Source organism: Tasmannia lanceolata, unplaced genomic scaffold (genome assembly GCF_043159265.1).
Source record: "Tasmannia lanceolata isolate RefF3 unplaced genomic scaffold, GAP_Taslan_0.1 ptg000008l, whole genome shotgun sequence".
In the NCBI taxonomy this organism is placed as follows: Eukaryota; Viridiplantae; Streptophyta; class Magnoliopsida; order Canellales; family Winteraceae; genus Tasmannia; species Tasmannia lanceolata.
This window is the reverse complement of record NW_027518685.1, coordinates 69645433-69661883: the sequence shown is the minus strand read 5'-3', so window position 1 is coordinate 69661883 and position 16451 is coordinate 69645433. Positions and strand designations below refer to the sequence as shown.

Here is a 16451-nt window from a genome sequence, read left to right as displayed (position 1 = left end):
ATTTCTTTCAATCCATCGAAACCCTAAAAAACGAAAATCAACAAAATGAAACCCTTTGCAAACCAAGGATAAACTAGAAATCAAGTGAAACCTTTTGAAACCCTAACACAGGAACTAATTATAGCTTTATACAATTTCAATAATGGTTCCAAGTATTTCATATCCAACACCCCAAGAAGAAAACCCAAAAAATGAAACCCTACATTAAATGGTTTAAAAAATACCTTGGGAGAGTTGAAGTAGTGGTTTTCGCAAGAGGAGCTACACTTTCCGGCGACAAGCTAAACTTTCCGACGCGTATGCAAGCTTTTCGGCAAGAATAGTATCCGTCGGCGAGGTAAAAGAGAGAGAACGAGTGAAAAAACGAGTGAAAAATGGAGAAAACGACTGAAAAAGGGTAAATGAGGGTGAAAGGGTAAAACGAGAGGTTAAAGTGGATGGAAGGGTATTTTAGTAATCTTCCTTTCCCAACCGTACCCAACAGCCCTTTTCTGATGAATTTGAAAACCCCACCCTTCATTCACAATTTCACAGGAGCTTTGCATTTTTTTAATAATTTACCCTAGATTTATAAAGAAAATCGGAAATGATATTCCCACCCCCTCTTTTAAGATCTTTGGGTGGGTCTCACAAGTCACAACACAAAGAAACCACCAACAATAGAAATCTGATGAAAGTAAAAGGGGAGAAAATAAAAAATCTAAAGTTGCATGATCTCCTTACAAGATGGAACGGGACATGGTGATCCTTATGGTATATGTATGGAAGCCTTTTTTGTCACTTGGTATGCAACTATCATCACAGTGTATTATGTACTTAATACCCAAATGATGATCCCTAACGTTCTCCCTAACCAAGGACGGAGGCAGGGCGGGTCAAGAGGGGGCAGTTGGCCCCCTAAAAAATCGAAAAAAAGTTTTTATGATATCTTTGATGGCGTGTTACATTTCCATTACTGCCCTCTTGCTCCTCTTTGAGTTTCTGTTTTTTCCTTAAGGGGGCAGTGGTTATTAGGTTTTTCTAATTATTGCAAAATGCATAGCAATTTTTTTTTGGCTAATTCCTTCCCCTCCGTATTGGTATTCTCTCTCTCAATCTCTTCTCTCCAATGAACGTTCAATTAGGTGAGAAATTTTTGGGAGAAAAGAGAGATTTTTGGTGATGAGAGGATTTTGTGCATTTCTGGCAAACTTCTATTTCTTTTTCAGCCACCTCATTCCTTTCAATTTCAGCTTTTCACCATTCAAGCGGATCCTTTGGGCTTGGAATTTTTAAAATTGCTAGTCTTCTGGCCACATGATATGCATTGGTGTACAATAGTGGGCCCCACCCATCAAAACATGAATTTTAGGATGGTGGACCCACTACATCTAAATTTTGAGACTTTACATGTGCAAGTCCCTACAGTTAAATATTTTGCCAAAAGGAATGTATGGCCCAGACCATAGATGATCAAAACCGTCCATTTGATGGGCGACAGTGTAAATAGGTTGTGCCCCAAAAATCAATTCCATAGGATGATCCCAACCCTCCAATCTATATAGGTTTCCATAATATACAGGCAGACAATAAAGACAGGTCAAGTAAGCTAAAACATGCCAGTAGTCACAGCTGAAAGAAAAAGAAAGAGGAGGGGGATGGAGGGTATTGGGTGACGGCCTTACTAAATAGGGGGGTTGGAGGGGTATTGGGTGTTGGAATGGGAGTTGGGGTTATCGGGAATGGGAAAGAGAGGTGCCCACTTAGGTTAGGTTTTCAGTTGCAAGATTGGCTTACCCACAATAGCAGCAGCGAGTCTCGTAACCGTCTGTCTGTCAACTCGGTCATCCAGCTTTGAAGGTGCCGGTTGAAGATTGATTGGTCAATCCGAATGTAGTTACAGAAACCTTAGGCAAAGAGCTTTTCTGAGTTGTCACATCAAACAAGAGCAAAAGTGTTCCTCTATAGATTGGAAGGATCGGATCATCCTATGGAAATGATATCTCCGCCACAACTGATTTACGTTGTTGACCATCAAACGGATGGTTTCAATCATCCTATGACATGGGCTGTAGCTTGTAGAGTACATTTAAAAAAATAATGGACCATATTAGACCTGGCAAACGGGTAACCCGTGCGGGTACGGGTACGACCCGTGCGGGTACTGACCCAACGGGTACGGGTAAAAAATACCCGCAATTCTGCGGGTAGCCATTTCATGTACCCGGACCCCACCCGGGCGGGTGCGGGTAAACCCGCGGGTAACCCGGAAAATTTTGTAAATTTAACAGAAACTAAGGTGTTGTTCTGTGTGCTTATGAACTGATGTCTACTGTCTAGCCACATCCGCTTCAAATTCAATCCCTTTACACCCATACTGACAAGAAAGATAACATTTTCCCTTTTGAAGAAAATCCTTCCATTCATTAATAAGTCCATTTGTTGGGTCTATCAGATCTACACCATCCAGTGGTTGGCCATACAGTCACATCTGGTAACAAGAAATATGGATTTTATATGGTGTAAGCCCGATACATATAGTCCAGTATTAATCAAAAGGTACTGTACGGTCCATCCAAACCGTCCATTTGATGGGCCACAATGGAAATAGGGTTGTGCCCAACTTATAATATGCCGTTTCTCCATAGATCAGTATGGGAATGATTGTTTAGGCACAATCTATTTGTGGCCCATCAAATGGACAGTTTAGATCACCGTATGGTATGGGCTTACACTAAATAAAAACTCCTGCTTACACTTACACTGGTGGCTTAACAGAAACTAAGGTTATATTACAATAAATACTAATTGAACACAAGCAATTGTTGCATGAACAAAAGATGTAATTGATATATGCAGAGCATAAAAGCTAGTAGAAGAATACATTTCGTCCATCATTTCACCATAAAAGTGCCTGTGACAAATTAGACCAAAATCAGAAAATTTGTTTCCAATGAAGACAAGGTCCCGTTGTTCTAGTTTTCTAGATAACTTTGACAAACACCATAAAAGCTGAGAACTTCTCTTATTTCTCATTCCCTGTTGCCATTCTTCAAAGAGCTTCTGCAAAACATGCAAAATATTAAACTACTTCATCTCCTTCCAATTTTCAATTCATTGTTTTGTGTCACCCCCAAAAATCTTGGTGATGTAGACAACATATACAGTGGATGAGAAATCACGGCTGTGGATGGTCTAAGACTTTTGACCTAAGCAATGGCAGAGTACCACTTAGGAGAGTTAGGAGACATGCATATGGCACTGAAGTATTCAGTTACCGATTTTCTCACCAAGCCAATGCTCTAAAACTGATTCTCTTGCTATTGAGATGATCCCTTTTAATACCTAAAGCATGTGAATGGTGCATAAATTTACATTTAAGTCAAGCAACCCAAAAAGGTGGGGGTTTGGAAAGTAAATAAATAGAAATAACATCAGTAACTCAAGATAATATATAATACACATCAAAGAACACATTAATGAAAATGAAAATAGAATAGCATATGAAAATACCTTCAGTCTATTCCAAGTACAACGGGCATCCTGAAAATTCCACTAAAACAGGCAACTTGAAAATTCAAAATTAATTGGCCAATCTAAAATAAGATGCATAAGTCTACTACAATAGGCAACCTGAAAATTCCACTACAACAGGCAACCTGAAAATTCAAAAGTGATTGGCCAATCTAAAATAAGATGCATAAGTCCACTACAACATCCAACAGGCAACCTGAAAATTCAAAATTGATTGGCCAATCTAAAATAAGATGCATGTGGGAGAGCTCTTATGTGGAATATCTCCAACACTACAATAGGCTTCAACACCACCAGATGCATGTGGAAGAGCTCTTGTGCATAGGTCTACATCTTACAAACAAAACAAAGTTTATGCAACCGCACGATAACATCAAACAAAATGCAACCAAAGCGAAAGAAGTTGCTATATCCCTTCCATTCCATCGACAATTGAGGGGTCTCTTGTTTCCGAAGTGCCATCTTCGAAAAATTTCACCATTAGTTGATCATCACTCGGACCTTCACCTACATTTACAAATATAAATAATGAAGTAAATATTATTATAAAATGAATAAATGTTGTGTTGTTATAAATTAAATTTTACACTTACTTTGAACTTCATAGCCAAATAACCAATTTCGAGAGCAAATCAAAGCTTGTGCATTATCCGGACTAAGCGTGCTTCGATATTTTGTGAGGACTTTAGCTCCAATGCTAAAAGCCGACTCGGAAGCAACAGTGGTTATTGGTATGCTCATGATATCACGTGCCATCTTACATAGTATGGGATATCTACTACGATTGCTTCTCCAATACTCTAAAATATCCAAAACTTGATGTTCTTTGGGATCAAAGTCTGGCTCCTCCAAGTAAAGGTCTAATTCCGACTTCTTGCTGACATTTCGTCGTTTTCTATAATAGTCATATTCCTACATCATTGCAATTTTTATATCAAGTACAAAAAAAATTGAAACTTAAAAAAAAAATGTAATGCGACAAGAATTATGTAACTTACACAAATATCATCGGTGAAGGAATGAGTGCCATTAGTCCCAACCGAAGTGGTATCTTTATCGTGCGTGGAATATTGATCAACATATTCTTGAAAAAGTGAAAATAACTTCCCTTTGAGAAATGACACTTTTCCCTCCGCCGTATGTGAATCGATCTTATTATAGCAAAATCTCACAAATTCAAACTTGTACCTAGGATCAAGAACAACCGCCATGGCTAGAACAATGCTATAAGAATCCCAATATTTCTCAAACTTTGGGTACATATTTTGAGCCATATCACTAATAACTTCATCTTCACACATCATCTCCTCAAATAGACGCAACTGAATTCTCCACACACATATAAAGTACAAGTTTGCCGTTGGGTACTCGGAACCGGATACAAGATTAGTCATCTCCGCAAATGGTTTCAAGAATTTGGCAATTTTCACCCCTCTTTCCCACTCCTCTTCCGATGGACAATAAATATAACCCATTTCAACAAGATCATAATGGACGAATGCAGTACGAAATTTGATGGCGCATTCAAGCATGAAGAAAGTAGAGTTCCATCGAGTGGGAACATCCATGCGCAAACCCATTGAGGTCACAATACCAACTTGTGCACAACAATCTGCAAACTTCCTCAACCTACCCTCTGATCCTTTCACATACCTGATACTATCTCTAATCTTTTGTATCGCAACATTAGCAATTTTCAATCCATCTTGAACAATGAGGTTCAAGATATGTGCCGAACATCGCACGTGGAAAAACTCACCACCACATAACAAAGAATTTTGAATACGAAGTTGATTCTTTAATATGTCTTGTAGATTATCACAAGTAGAAGCATTATCTAATGTAAGAGAAAATACTTTTTTTTCAATTCCCCATTCCTTCAAGAATTGAAAAAATTTCTCCGACAAAAGGAAACCAGTGTGTGGAGGAGGAATGTGATAAAAATTAAGAATTTTACTATGCAAACGCCAATCCTCATCAACAAAGTGTGCCGTAAGACAAATATACCCATCTTGTGTAATTGATGACCATACATCCGAAGTAAAGCAAATCCTCCCATCAACTTTACCCAAAGCAAGCTTAAGCTTTTCTTTTTCCCTCTTATATATTTTCAAACAATCAGCTTTCGCCGTGTTCTTAGAATATGGTTTGACATCTAAATTCAAATAACTATGAACATCTCTTGTACCTTCATGTTCAACCATTAAGAATGAGTAGTTATGCTTCATTATGGAAATAGCCATTTTCTCACGGTAAGTCTCTTGACAAATTTTTAACTTACGCAATTTCATCCCTTGATCAAATAGCATTTGGTCTACATCCATGCTCATATGCTTGTATTTTGCACATTTAGTGAGATGTTTCCTCAAATTTGTGGTACCATGACTATTACTCCCTATGGCATAAGATACAACTTTGCACCACTTACATTTTGCCCTTTCTTTTCCAGAAGAATCCTTATATTTCTCATAATCATCCCAAATAGTTGCTTTTTTATTTGAAAGAGTTTCACTAGCCGGAGGATTTTCACTGTTAGACAAATTATTAAGCAACAGATGGCTATCATCATCATCATTGGACAAATTGGCCACACCAACAGTGGGATTCTTGTTCACAGATTCCATTGAAATTGAATATCCTATTAGAAATTTATAAACAGAAATCACATATAGAAACCAATAATAAAAGTCCTCTTACACACACACAGTAATAATGTAAGAAATTGGAAAAAAAAATGAAAGAACTAGGAAGCTATACCTGTCACTTCCGTTGCGACGAATAGAGAGGGACAGTGAGATAATAACTTTCTCACTACAGACTGCTGTTGAGAAAAAGTATTTGACACCAAGAAGTGTTATCAAAGTGAACAAGGAACAATGTAAAGAATGGTTGGTAGAAAAATAAATGAACAATAATCTTTAAAATATTCAACTGTATGATAGTTAATCAATGACCCGAACCTATCAGTAATCAGTGATAAGGGAGGGTTTTTTTATTCATATTGGTACCAATTCGGGCCACGCTTGAATTTTTGAAGAACGATTGAAATATTGTTTGTAGAGAAAAATTGATTCCTAGCCCTATGCCCCTATTGCTCTGCTTATGCTGGGCAAGAATTTTTCGAGTTTTATTAGCAGAATTTTGGTTATGTATTTCGGTTGTTTTGATTTCGGTTTCGGTTGGGATTGAAACAAAAGCCGTCATTTTGTGTTGGTTTCGGTGAAAATTTAAAATCATGGTTACATAAACCTTAAACAACTTAGTAAAACTAATTATTTCTTGGGCATCTTAATCCCCCCTTCACCCTCGGTTATAAAAAAAATCGAATTGAATGAGTAAAACCACACTTCACGATGGCAGTCAAATAAGTGAAGGGACTATTCACAAAATTGATGGTTTATAATTGCAGGTTCATTTTCATGTCATCCTTCATGGATCACGGATTCCACATCTTTAATTTTAGGAGATACTATAACTTCAATTCTAAAATTTCTTGTACATAACAAAAATAAGGGTTTTGACTAGGGTTGCAGAATGCAACAACGGCATCACGTCATGGTTTAGATTAGGGTAAAATTACAGGACATTGAAAGCCTAATACCCAAAGTCCCGTAAAAATACAGACAAATTAGATTTAGGGTTTGTGACAGATTACAAAAAAACAGATAGGTAGAGGAGGAAATGAAGCCTTAAAGAAAGAGAAGGATAGAGAGAGAGAGAGAGAGAGAGAGAGAGAGAGCTCACTTTTGCAAGAGACAACAGCAGATTAAGGGTGTGCTGCCGTGCTCGAAGCTCGATTCCTCGAACAAGGCCACAAGGGTTTGGTCTCTAAAAGGGCTTAAAACCTTTGCAAGAGACAACAGCAGCAGAGAGATGGAGTTTCAACGAGGGTTTGGTGACTTGGTCTCTATTCTCTAAAAGGGCTTAAAAGTTAAAAGTTAAAACCTAAAGTCTAATTTCAATTTTCATTTTTTGTTTTTTTTTTATGCTACGGGCACCCGCGGGTTTACCCGGCCCGGCCCATTTTTGACGGGCCGGGTGGACCCGCGGGTCCACTTCAAACGGGTCACTAGTAAGAGACCCACACCCGCAAATTTGCGGGCGGGCCGGGTGGACCCGCGGGTGCGGGTCACTTTTTGCCAGGTCTAGACCATATGCACCTAAACCATATAAAAACTCTCAAATGTGAGTTGTAAATTGTGTATGTGGTCGGGTGCGTGTGCGTGCATGTGTGCGTGCATGTGTGTAACAACCAGTGTTTGCCCCCCCTTGTGCAAATTCCTGGCTCCGCCCCTGTCCCTAACAATATGATACTTAAAGTAATTATGCTTAGTCATTGTCACTCTTCTTTCTCCTTAGAGAAGAAACCTACTGTAGCATTATCCCAATAAATAACATATAGCCTAGAGATATGAGTGCATGACTCCAAGCCTAGTGATACAATTCTGCAACCATAGTGCCTGTGTCACAGTCTTGTAGCATGGAACAAACTCTGCCTCAATACTAAAAGGAAAGATCTGACACTAATGCTTCATGTTTTGTATGAGATGAGATTTCCCTCCGTCCACATAAGTAGGAGGACATCCCTAAAGTAGACTTCATATAATTGAGGTATTGTATTTGTAAGAGAAAATTAGCAGGGTAGCCTTTTGTGACTGTTCCTTAAACAGAACATCGCTCAAACAAAACCTCAAATTACGAGAGGTAGAGTGCCTATATAAGGAAAGGAAGATAACCCTATGAGTGCTGCTTTGTTTGTGGTAAAGCCCCATTATTTTTCTTATGAAAGAGTTAGGATTGAATCTTACGATCAAGCCTAGGGTCAGCCTCATGTCATACATAGGGACAAGGGTGGAGTACCTAATGGGCATCCCATTTACCCAATTAACAGCTATAAATAATCAAAGCTTTAGCTTCTTATAGGGAAAACCTTAATGAATCCTAATACTCAAGTGCTAGGATCATTCAATCAAGGTTGGACAAACAATAATGGGCCAGGTCTGTGTTCACCAGTTAGTTAACTAAACAGATCACGTCCACAGGGCACAAGTGGCAGGCCATTGTTTATTCGGTTTTAGCAAAAACAACATATTTTTGTTGCAAAGTGGGGTCCATTGTTTGGTTATCCAAGCCATTCAACTCATGCCCATATGCTGGTGGATCAATGCCATACAAAAAAGTTTTGTTTTTCTTGGATAAATTAGGCAAAAAAAGAAAAGACAAGGGAATAAAAGGGGAAGAAATGGAAAGTGGATCCATTGGTGCGGCGATCAGAGGAGAATCCAAGATCTAGGTCAAAATCCATTAGGCCAAAACTGAAAGATCTTGAGTTCGATGGAGATCCAAGAACAAGGTGAACCGCAAGGAATCCGAGATCAATCACGGAGACCTCTCAAACACAATTATATGTCCAAAACGACATTATTCCAAATCAACAGAACTTAAATCTTAGGGTTTTTAAAGATCAAAACCATTTTTTGGAAGGGATTTTAGCTTGGATCACAATTTCCAGCCTCCTAGATGGTCTCTCCACTTTCTCCCACACGAACACGCTCCTTTAGGAATTAGGGCTGTTGCACGATTAGATTAGGTTATACTTTAATCTAATCGAACATAATCAAACGGACACGCCTAACATCTCACAATGTGTCTATCCAAAAGAAAACAAGGCCTGAGAATCACTTTTTTTAGCTTTTTTCTTTTAAGTAATATAGAAATCTGATTTTTTTCCTTTGCATTGAAAGGAATTTGTTTTTTGGTAATAAATTAAATGTGCTCATATGTTTTTGTCTTCATCATTTTCTTGTAGGTTTATGCAGCTTAAAAAGACTCAAGACTCTATCTCTCAGGCGTAACCAACTTGATGATCGAAGCCTTCCATCATGTCTAAGAAACCTTTCGTCCCTGGAAGATTTAGATTTAGCAGTTAATAATTTTAGAAACCCATTTGGCATCTCACCAGGTACGGAGTGGCTATATTATTTTCTCATCCGAAATGATGATGGTTGAAGTAGTTTTCCTCTTCACTTTCACTTATCTCATAATTTCAATGATAAGATGATGCATACAATACGCTTTTGGTATAGTCCTTAGGGTATCTGGGGATCTTCAGCAGCTGCACCCTTTTTCAATTTTCGAAAGGCCAACTGATCACGGCATATAATGACTGTCATAAGCCTATGAAAAATATAATAATAATAAGTTAACCTGTTTTTTCTTTTTGGAGAAACCATAAAAATGAGGATTGATTGATCCATTGTTTGGTTATCCAAGCCATTCAACTCATGCTCATTCCAAATTAACAGAACTTAAATCTTAGTGTTTTTGAAAGCTTTAGTGGCTTTGGTGTGGGACCTCCTAAATCAAGGCTCAGGATCATCTGATCAAGATTGGGAAAATGATAAAGAGCCACTTTTGTGGCTGTCTGCTAAATCAACAGAATTGATCATGTCCACATGGGTCTAAAAAGTAATCATTGGAAAAATAATAATCTAAGGGTGATTTTTCTAGCAATTTTCATATAAGTAATATAAAACTTCGAGATTTTTCCCTTGCAGCGAGAGCAATTTATTGTTTAGTAATAAATGAAATGGGTTTTGGGTTTTTACGTCTTGTTCGTTTTTTCTTGTAGGTTTATGTGGCTTGAAGAGACTCTTGTATCTAGATCTCAGCGATAACAATCTTCACGATCAAAGTCCTCCATCATGTCTAGGCAACCTCTCCTCCCTTGAAACCCTAGATTTACCAGGGAATAATCTGACATTCACGTTTGGCGCCATCTCAACAGGTACGGGGCAATAGCTTTTCCTCGCCCAAAATGATGATGTGTGGAGTATTTTTTGACAAGATTTTGTTATTTTTCTGACATAGTACCCGCTTTAAGAAAAGTAAACTATACATTTAATAAAGAAAATGGGAAATGATATTCCCACCCCCTCTTTTAAGATCTTTAGATCTCACAAGTCACGAGACAACAGATACAATGTCTGGGCCATATCTTAAGGCGGGGTCCACTGTTTGGCTATCCAATCCATTCAACTAAATATATAAAAAATATTTTTTATGAAGATAAGCAAAAAAATGAAAAAGGGAAGAAATAGCGAATGGGACCCCACGTTGGAGATTTGATGTATGAGGGCGCCATCCAGAGGAAGTTGGTGGTCTTGAGGGTCCCACCTTTGATTGATCTTATCCTTACATTTGATAGGCCTTACATTGAGTCAAGGTGTGAGAATATTATTTCCCAAAATATGACTATTTACATTTACACTAATAAATTGGAAAAAAAAGAAAAATAAAATTTTATTAGAAACTTGTTTTTTAGCGAAGAATTTTATCTTTCCTCATAATCATACAATGGGGCTTCCTCCTTGTCATTTTGCAACATCAATCTAATTTTGTCACCATTTTCTCTGTCTTATTCTTACAGGGATTTGCAAACTAAGGAACTTAAGTTGCTTGGATCTTTCGAACAATTCAATTGAGGGCATTCATCCATGTATGGAAGGCATGCATAACCTGCGACGGCTTTTTCTCTCCGACAATCGCGTTACAGGGAAGATTCCTTCATTCATTTTCAACAACCTAACGAAGATAGAGTCTATTGATCTTTCAAATAGTCAGTTAATGGGTGTGTTCTCATTTTCTAGTTTTGCCAACCTCTCGCAACTTTTAGATGTTGACCTTTCAAACAATGTCCAATTAGAAGTCGAAACCCAATACCCATATTGGGTTCCTACTTTTCAACTCCACTGGTTGTCCTTAGAAAATTGCAACCTCAACAAACATAGCACTCGTACCATTCCCAGCTTTCTTTCTAGCCAGGATAACTTATATAATTTAAATTTGGGTCATAACTCTCTTAAAGGGATCATCCCATCTTGGCTATTGTACAATACGTCAAGTGATTCCTTGTTGTTGACGGGTAACTTGTTCGAAGGCTCAATTCCTCAGTCTACCCACAACACTATATCATTTCTCACTGTTCTAGATATCTCTGAGAATAATCTAAGCGGGTCACTTCCTACAAACATCGGCACACTCTTCCCTCGGTTGCTTTTCTTCAACCTATCCAAAAATATTTTGCAAGGTAGGATCCCCTCATCCATGGGTGAAATAGAACGCTTATCTATATTGGACCTATCTTCCAACAACTTTTCAGGAGAAATGCCACATCAACTCACCAAAAATTGCACTCAGCTGGTTTACCTCAATATATCAAGTAATAGATTGCAAGGAGACATTCTCCCAGTTGATGCTAACTTGATACGATTGCAATATTTATTTGCCAGCCACAATAACTTCACTGGAAAAATTCCATCTGGCCTGTTAAATAGCCCTGTCTTGATGATTCTTGATATGCGAAAAAATACCCTATCCGACACTATTCCTAGTTGGTTATTCTCCCTCTCAAAATTGGTATCAATTCTTTTAGGGAATAATTTCTTTCGAGGAAACATTCCAATACAACTGTGTCAACTAAGTAACCTCCATACCTTGGATCTCTCCAACAATTCTTTTTCTGGAAATATACCTTCTTGTCTCAACAACATAAGTTCATGGAAGAAAACAGAGCAAATCCAAATTTCCTATGTTTCTTTAAATAGAACAGGCTTTCTTCCTAGGCCTTCAACTTCTTTCACCACAAAGGGTGTAACTTACTTTTACGAGGGCCTTCCTTTTGGCTTGATGACTGGAATTGATTTGTCCATGAATCAATTGCAGGGTGATATTCCATTCCAAACAGGAGACTTGGAAGTGCTTCACTCATTAAATTTTTCCAACAACCTGCTAATTGGCTATCTTCCACAATCCTTTCAAAACCTAAAAAGCTTGGAGAGTTTGGATCTTTCCCACAACAAGTTAGTTGGGAGAATCCCTTATGAATTATCTCAACTGGATTCACTTGGTGCTTTCTCTGTCGCCTACAATAACCTATCAGGTAAGATCCCTTTTGATAAACACCTTACCACATTTGGTAAGGATAGCTATGAGGGAAATCCAAATCTTTGTGGACCACCACTAGAAAGAAATTGCTCCTTGGAAATCCCTTCACAACCTCCTAGAGATGAGGGAAAAAATTCTAGGGTTCTTGATAATCCTGTGATTTTCTACTCATTCATGGCAATGTCATATGCTTTGGGATTTTGGGGATTCATCGGCTTTCTCATCCTCAACAAAAATGGGAGGCATAAATACTTCAGAGCTATGGATGCATATATTGACCGGTCGATTGAGAAGCTCTCAGAATTCCGTAGTTACTTGAAAAATTGTTGTTTCAAATAATGGTACAATTTTCCTTTAGTTGTAATGCAAAATGAATGTTGGAACTAATAATAAGCTTTATCTTGAGTTTTAAGTTAATAATTTGATATTTTTGCAATGAATGGCTTATGACCCCAAAGATCAAACCGCCTACCCAAAGCAATGGTGTTGATCACTCCATATCAACAATTATAAGGTTGGGATGGCACAAAAAAAATAACTGCTTGAACTTTTAATAAATTATTGTTAGATAATCATCACCTGCATTGTGAGGATGTCCCAGATTGTGTTGGTTGTTCCTAGCAATCTCTTTAGACTATAACATCCTCTTAGAGTGATAGCTGAGATATCTTCACTATATATATAGACATTTTACTAAGTAATTACTCAAAGTTTCTGAATTTTTGGATGAATGCTAGTTTAAAAACTATTGACCTAGGAGGCGTGTCTCACGGTTCGAAAGACCATTTTGTCATCTTCTTCTCATATAATTTTTCCTATCTTTTCATCTCCTGCAATGTGTTCGTTGCACCACCGACTACCAATGAAATCCGGAAGTGGAAGAAGAGGAGGAAATAATAATATGTAGCCAATGGGTGCATATATCTAGTCCTAGACAATAAACAATTGACATTTAGTTTTTTTTGTTTTAAAGTAGAAATTTTGAAAAAATAAAATTTGATACTTTCTTTTCATAGGGCTTTATAAACCTTGTAAAAATTTCTTTTGATTGAGCTCAATTTCCTCATATAAAAAGTTTCGAAGTACAAAGAAAAGATCACTGTGTAAAATAGGGCTTTATAAACCTTGTTTTCGTCATGTTCCACAAATTGCCACATCCAATGTGGATGTTGTGTGTCAGATATTTCGACTGATTATATATGGCACATCATACACACTAAAGAGAGATAATATATGGTGAAAACAAGGCCCCATGTATGATCTATCATCACACTCAAAAGTAGCTTCATATCACATAATACATATCTATAACAAACAATATGGAATACCTTGCTCAAAACATTCTACTATTTAGTTAATCCATATAACACAAACTCATCAAGATATATATCATTTACCTTAGTCATTGGAATATAGAAAAGGGAGATGATAAATTCGCAAACCCTATAGGATGATTCGCACCCATTTAAGGTGAATTGACGTCAAAAAAGTGTCAAAAAGCATAAACAAGCGTCAGCCTTTAACGCTTTTTTTACGTCACTTCACGTTAAAGGGTTTGAATAATCCTACAGGGGGTGCGAATTTATCATCACCCCATAGTAAATCCAAAATGGTTGACGTCAAACTGTTAACTATCTATTGCCTTCAGAATATAGTATATCCACAACTGCACAAGATAACCTAGAGGTCAGCAGTTCAATCCCAGCTTACCTACCGAAAAAAGGAAAGTATTAAGCTTTTCTTGCTTATGAAAACTTTCTAAAACTTACAGAAGACTTCAAGCTCTTGCTAGCAGACTTGAAATCCTTTAGGCCCTATTTAGATGGCATGAATTTTAAGGAAAAGTTTGGAAAGGAAAAATATTTCAAAGATTTCGTACTTGTTTTACACATGAAAAAGCTAATTGGAACCACCACTATTCAAATTTTACTAAGAGGAACTTACAATTTATAATAATATCGTTCCAAGTTAACCATAATCATATCATTTCCATCTAAATTGTGGAAAAAAGGAAATTTTCCAAGAAAGTTTTTTCCATCTAAATTTTTTTTCTTGTAATTCAAACAAGGCCTTAAGGTAGACCTAAAAAGGAATCTTAATGACTAGCTTAATACATTCCAAAGGAGGACTTCAAGGCACCTAAAAAATACAACACTTGCTAAAGACTGGCATAAGTCTGCTAACTAATGCTGGTTGTTGAAGGGTCAGAAATGCTACACGCTCTAACACCAGACAGTATTACTGAAAGGATATTCCAAATCAAACCATATGAAACGAAGAATCCTGATCCTGGAGAGCTCAAGATTAATATCGAAGGAGCTGGAATTGGTGGAATTCTTCAACACGGCGAAAGAATGATTCTTGGTTTTTTCTCCATTGAAGTCATGAAAGAACAGTTTTTGGGAGTAGAGCTCTCATCCATTTTCATGGGAGTGAAAACGGTGCAAAAATGGGGAACCCCAAATCTATAGATTAGAGCCGATTAATTATTTGCAGTAGATGTAATTACGGGGAAAATCCAAGCCCCCATGGAAAATATCCCAATGATAACCCACATTCGAAAAATCCTCAACACTTTCAGAGCCTGGTGCATAACTCACGTGTCGACGGAAGCAAACTCGGCCGCAGACTTCCTCTCAAAGTGAGGTTGCCCATGCAAGGGAAAAGATATCCCTCTTCTCCTCATCCCTCCAATGCTCATGGAAATAATCCAGTCAGATAGGGAAAGAAAATTGTACTTTTGTTTGTAATTTGTTCTCTAGTTTCATCTGTTCTTCTTGTATTCTTTCCTTCTATTCAATGCACTGGTAGGGGTTCCGCCAAACCCCAGCTCACCCATAAAAAAAATCTAGTTACAATTCACTGCGGCTATCCATACCTTACCCAGTATGGTTTTCTTAGTGTGGAGATCCACACCTAAGACATACTTTCATTGTAGTTATCCACACTAGCACATATGATAGCCATCCTCACTAGCTTAGCTTTTCTCACTGAATCCATCCGCACTTTATAAAATACTCAGTGTAGGTGTCCACACTATCGTAAATTTTCGGTGTGATTATCCATACTAATAAAATTTTAAGTATAACTATTCACTATAGTACATATTTTCAGTATGATTATTCACATTTATGGGGTTTTCTTTTTTAAATGTAGTTTTCTACACCTATAGTGAAAATTTTACTACCTATAAGGTCCTACTTGTGATTGAAAATGAGCATGGGCTTTAGGATTATACTAATAAACGGCGGAAATGAAGTAATTGATAGCAAGAAAGTAATGTAAGAATCAAATGGTAAAGAAGTGACTTATCGACTGAGTTGATGCATGAATATGAATCTGCTATCCATAAGGCAAATATTGTCCTCATAAACGACTAATCGATGGTACATATGGGATCTCCAATGAATGCCTCCAGGATACAACAACTCCGCTCCAGGATTGTGCATTCACAAAACCTGGACGCCTTGAGAAAATGATTATGTTTGCCATGATAAAAAAAAATAGAACAGAAAAGGGACCAAACTTTACAGGGGAAGAAGGGAGAGAACAAATATATTCTAAAATAACTTTTACGTATTCTCGATCGATTATTTCAAAAAGTTAAAGAGACGTGATTAATGAAAAGTTATGTTGAAAACTGTTTTGAAATGTTTTCATAACGATAGCTTATGCTAAACTAACCCGACCCGGCTCGGAAAACTCGCTACTCAAGCCCTGGAATGATATTCCAAATCAAAGTAATTGAAAACATGCTACCCAAGCACCGTAAAACGCGCTACCCTTGGAGACAATGTGCCCCCTTCTGCACTGGGTTGATTGGCGTTCGGCTCCCAAGATACAACGATCCATTGGGTCTCTTCCGGATTCGATCTGTAGGGACGCGGGTAGAACTCACACTTAAAAGCTAGCCGTTATGGGGAGGGTGCTCATTCCCTTATAAAGTCCATCCACATCCATTACACTTCCGGTGTGGGATCTTTGCTTTCACG

At 37.6% G+C, this 16451-nt stretch overlaps 2 protein-coding genes across 6 annotated transcripts in view; one reads left to right on the top strand and one right to left on the bottom strand.

Annotated features, from left to right (window-relative positions):
- The window catches only part of LOC143885554 (cuscuta receptor 1-like), a 32683-nt gene extending 19819 nt beyond the window's left edge, over nucleotides 1-12864 (top strand). Inside the window, exons 7-9 of the mRNA XM_077389776.1 lie at nucleotides 9323-9475; nucleotides 10145-10300; nucleotides 10943-12864. Of these exons, the coding sequence (XP_077245891.1) occupies nucleotides 9323-9475; nucleotides 10145-10300; nucleotides 10943-12798 (2165 nt within the window). The 3' untranslated portion in view covers nucleotides 12799-12864. The remainder of the gene's footprint in view (nucleotides 1-9322; nucleotides 9476-10144; nucleotides 10301-10942) is intronic.
- LOC143883801 (zinc finger BED domain-containing protein RICESLEEPER 2-like) lies at nucleotides 3640-7404 on the bottom strand. Of its 5 annotated transcripts, none has more exons than XR_013252549.1 (4): nucleotides 7258-7404; nucleotides 6271-6334; nucleotides 4107-4425; nucleotides 3640-4020 (listed from the first exon to the last, which is right to left on the bottom strand). XR_013252549.1 is itself a non-coding variant. In XM_077387100.1 (3 exons), the coding sequence occupies exons 1-3, from the start codon at nucleotides 5091-5093 to the stop codon at nucleotides 3920-3922; spliced, it is 1002 nt and encodes a 333-aa protein (XP_077243215.1). In that variant the 5' UTR covers nucleotides 5094-5175; the 3' UTR covers nucleotides 3640-3919. The 5 variants fall into 5 exon arrangements, 1 of the variants encoding a protein (XP_077243215.1); XR_013252551.1 differs by having other exon boundaries at nucleotides 6271-6331; XR_013252550.1 differs by lacking the exon at nucleotides 4107-4425.
- Nucleotides 12865-16451: the final 3587 nt, after the last annotated feature.